This window comes from Tetrao urogallus (genome assembly GCF_951394365.1).
Source record: "Tetrao urogallus genome assembly, chromosome: 4".
NCBI lineage: Eukaryota > Metazoa > Chordata > Aves > Galliformes > Phasianidae > Tetrao > Tetrao urogallus.
This window is the reverse complement of record NC_136817.1, coordinates 40310004-40314361: the sequence shown is the minus strand read 5'-3', so window position 1 is coordinate 40314361 and position 4358 is coordinate 40310004. Positions and strand designations below refer to the sequence as shown.

Genomic DNA, 4358 nt, shown 5'->3' with positions numbered 1-4358 from the left:
TCTAGTGTCTGATTTAGTGGCTGGGAATCCTGCCCGTGGCAGGGGTTGGAACTATGTCATCTTTGAGGAGCCTTCCAACTCAAGCCATTCTACGTTTCTATAATATGATTCTATGAATACTGAGGTAGAGTGGTGGTTTTGTGAATAGATTGGTAAGGTCATGGCAGAGTGAACCTCCAAGGAGACAACTGGCTTTCTCTGAGAGAAAATACAAGGATTTCTCTGAGATGCTTGCAGGTGAATTGTGTATCCCTAAGATCTGTGGTATAGTGGGATGGCACAGATAATGGTCAGTACTGCAGAGCTGCAGGAGACAGATCAACCTAGAGCCCCTGTGAATGAGCTCTGTGGCTGAATGGACAGGTCGCCTTTTTCTGAAGTGAAAAATGATGACAGTGTAGTGTAAATGGTATCTGAAATAAAATGGGGACGAGACATCTTGTCAGGGAAACATGACATGAGTGCCCTGTTGATGCACTGCATTGTTACAGTCAAGAAGAGACCTGAATTTGGCCTAACTTTGGTTAATGGAACAGGAGAGGAGGTCTGAGGCAGGGTTGCCCTCGATAACACGTGCCTCTTACGTAAGACAGAGGTAAAATTAAAACCCAGAGCATGTGCGTGTCGTTGTCATGACGGCACGTCTTCCCCCCCTCACCCCTCGGCCCCTACAGCAACTGGATTTGACACACAAAGGGTGGCTGCCAGCCGCGAGAGTGTGACATCACACGTGCCTGAAGAAGCAACTGCACGTCCGTGCCAGCTGACGCTGAGTCCTAAGCAGGCTACGGCCACCACAGCCGGGTCCCCCGCACCCGGGATGGCTCCCTGTCCCGCCACTGCGGCACCCCTTTCCGCGCCCGCGGAGCCTGCCCCTTTAAATAGGGGCGGGGCCTCCCTCTCTGCGCCACTGCGCGCGGCCGGCACCGCCCCGTGCCGCCATTGGTTGTCGCTGGGGCAGAGCGCCATGCCTCCGCCCGCAGCCATTGGCTGGCGGCGAGGCCGGGGTTCCCGGATGCAGGCGGCTCGGCGGTTATAAAGCGCCGGGGGAAGGCGGGAGCGGGTGCAGTTTGAATCGCGGCGGGTCGGGGCTGGTCGGTGTCGTCGTCCGGGCTCGGTGCTTGCGGGACGTTGTCTTCTTCCTATCTATCTCTGCGCGGCTGTCCGGTTCGCGATGGTGAGGAGTTGCGGGGTGGGGAAGTTGCTGGGCCGGGTGGAGGCCGCGATGGCGGAGGCTGAGGGACAGTGACCGTTAGGTGAAGGGGGAGGGGAGCACGGGCGGGCGGGCAGCGCGCGCCGCGGGTGTGTTACTTGCCGGTAGGCGGCGGAAAGGGGGGTTGGCGGGAGCTGGGGGGGAGGGGGAAGGAGGGTGGCGGGGCGGCGAGCCGCAAGCGCACTGGCGCCGCCGGGGAAAGGGAGTGGTGGCCGCGCATGCGCACAGGGAGCGGCCGTGCTACTAAGTATAGCGGGCAGTGCGCATGCCCCGCCGTCTCGCAAGGCGGGGGGGGGGGGGAGTTGGGATGGGGTTTAGCGCATGCGGAGTACGGCGGTACTGCTGCTGCGCCCGGACTCTGCGCCGCTGGGGAGGGGGGGTGGCGGGTAAAGCGCCGGGCCTCACGCGTCTGTTCTCATCAGGCTGGTGGCAAGGCTGGGAAGGATTCCGGAAAGACCAAGACAAAAGCGGTGTCCCGTTCTCAACGAGCTGGTTTGCAGGTGAGCAGAGGGAATTCGGGTTAGCCTTGTGTCTCTGGGTGTGCTGTGTGAATCCTGCAGTGTTGCTGTTATCTGAAGGAGCATAAGGAACTGTGCAGCTTGATCCCGTTCTTTTAGATCTATTGTGTACTTGTGTGGCTGGGGTAAGAGAATGGTCTCTATGCTTTTGTCCCCTTGCACGGGGGCAGGGTGGTGAAGTTGGGATCCAGCTGTAAGGGTGAGGTGCCAAGTACTGAAATAGCGTTCTGTAGTGGGGCGTTTCTGGCACATGCTTTGGAGCACTGGATTTCTTTCCACTTGGTCAAACCTGCTCTTCTCATGTTATTTTTGCAGTTCCCTGTAGGCCGAATCCACAGGCACCTGAAGTCCAGGACTACCAGCCATGGACGTGTTGGAGCAACAGCTGCTGTGTACAGTGCTGCCATCCTGGAGTACTTGACGGCTGAGGTAAAGCCCCTGGGAGGGATGCGTGCAGGATAATAATTCCAGAATGGCACAATGACGAGAGTTCACTATTCACAGGCTGTGGCTGAACTGTGAGCTCTTCACACATTTTGAGCAGGTCTGTGTGCACTTCCTCAGAAGACAATGAAGTACATTTTACCTGCATGAAATACAGGGTAAAAAATTCAGCAATTTAAAACACGCATGGAGGTGTGAAGTATTTAATGTGCAGTTGCAGCACTACATATCTGCTGTAAAGCACAGTTCTTAGAACTAAATCAAGAGCATTTGGGTAGGGAATGACTAAGGCTGTGCACACAATCTCATTTGATATGTGTAACTTGCTTCAAAAATATCTTTGTCTTCAGGTTCTTGAGTTGGCTGGAAATGCATCCAAAGACTTGAAGGTGAAGCGTATCACTCCCCGTCACTTGCAGCTTGCGATTAGAGGAGATGAAGAATTGGACTCTCTCATTAAGGCAACAATTGCTGGTGGTGGTACGTAAAATGCTTGTTTGTGGCAGTAAGTCTGACAGATATGTAGGTAGCTTAATCTATGACTTTTGAAGTGTGGAAGTTAGCAAAACTGAACAGAAATAACATTGTTTTAATTATTTTTTTCTTAGGTGTAATACCACATATCCACAAATCTCTCATTGGAAAGAAAGGACAACAAAAAACAGTCTAAAGGATACCAGGTTCCCTTGTTATCTCAGGACTCTAAGTACTTATTGTCCAGTGTTGGTGATTCCAGTGGACTGTATCTGTGAAACACAGTTTTGCCTTTTTGTAACTTTAAGAAGCTGAGGCTCACTTGAGCTTTCTCAAGAAACCAAATTTCTGCATTGAAGTCTTAACCATATTTAAGTGTTACCATGGCTTCAAAGAAGCTATTGTATTTGCAGTGGGTTTTGATTGAGATGACTGTTTTTAGATTGGTTTGACTAAGTAAGTAAATGGAATTTGACTAAGTAAATGAAATGTTTGGTTTTGTACAGACTTTTCATCCACTAGAGTGGAAATATTCAATAAATGGTATATGAATACTGATTGTGTCTTGCCCACTAACTGAAAAGTAGTTCATCTCAGTTATGCAGCTCTTAAAGAGCAGTTCCAAGAACTTAGGACTGTGCAGTCCTGAAAGTTGTATTTGAAATATCTGGAAATATGCTCCTAGACAAATACTGCCCTTGGTAAATGTCAAAAGTGCATCTTTTGAGCAAAAATTGCTTTAGTTAAAGTTATCAGAAAAAAGCCTGGGACTCAGTGTGTCCATTCTTTGGCTGTAAGGCCTCTCCTGTTGGAGGATAGCGCAGCTTGGTGGCAGCTCTTGTGGAGAGAGGAGGGGCTATCTGTCAAGGAAGAAGGGGGTATGCTGACTGGATACTGGGAAATGGGCTACTTCAGCCTACTGTTTTTCTTCAAAGTTGCAAAGCACTTGCTTTCTTTAGCCTGGTGTTTGGGTGCTGAGCAACATCTGCTTTTTTTTAAAAATGAGGGCTTGTATATTGTACAGTGGTACATCCTCAAGAGAAGTGGATTAAAGGGATTTTTATTGCACCTCCTTTAGCTCTCTTAAAGCTCATTACTTAGAGAAGGCCCACATCACTGTCATGAAGATGCTCCTCCTTTGCAGTGGTCTCATTTCAGCAGCAAGGGGAGTAAGTTCCATGCCTACACCAGCAGTGGATTGCTTCTACCAGCACTGCCGTGTGGAGAAGGCTCCTTTACTCCCGACGTCTTCTGCAGCGGGGCCGCGGGAAGGTGTTGACCTAGATCTTGCGCTTCATCCCAGGAACGGGCCCGCGGAGGTTGATGCGGCGCTCCGGGCCCGCAGTGCAGCGGTACTTTTCCACGGCGGCTCGCTCAGGGGCCGGCCGGACGGCGGCGCTGTGCGCGGCGGGGTCCCTCGGGCCGATGCCGGAGCCGCCGCAGGCCGCCCCCGGGCCGGCTGGCGGCGCATGCGCGGCGGCGCCCCGGAAGGAGGCAGTGGGCCGGGCCGGCTGCTGGGCCGAGCCGCGTTGGGGCTGCGGGTCCGGCGGCGCGGGGCGAGGCGGCGGGATGAGCCTGGCGGAGTGACGGGAGCCCCGGGCCGCCCTCCCGCCCGCTCCGCTCCTCGCTCCGCCCCGCCCGGCTCCGCTCTGGCTTCGGGTCCCTTCTCTCTGCGCTGCGGCGGGCGGAGGCGGCGGAAGGAGAAGCTG

At 53.5% G+C, this 4358-nt stretch overlaps 1 protein-coding gene across 1 annotated transcript; it reads left to right on the top strand.

Moving 5' to 3' along the window:
* Positions 1-1431: 1431 nt before the first annotated feature.
* On the top strand, positions 1432-2874 carry H2AZ1 (H2A.Z variant histone 1; the record flags this gene model as incomplete). The annotated part of the gene is made up of 4 exons (XM_079534121.1): positions 1432-1713; positions 2047-2160; positions 2526-2655; positions 2784-2874. 4 exons carry the CDS (start codon positions 1432-1434, stop codon positions 2843-2845), a joined length of 588 nt encoding a protein of 195 aa, XP_079390247.1. The 3' UTR covers positions 2846-2874.
* Between the last annotated feature and the right edge of the window lie 1484 nt (positions 2875-4358).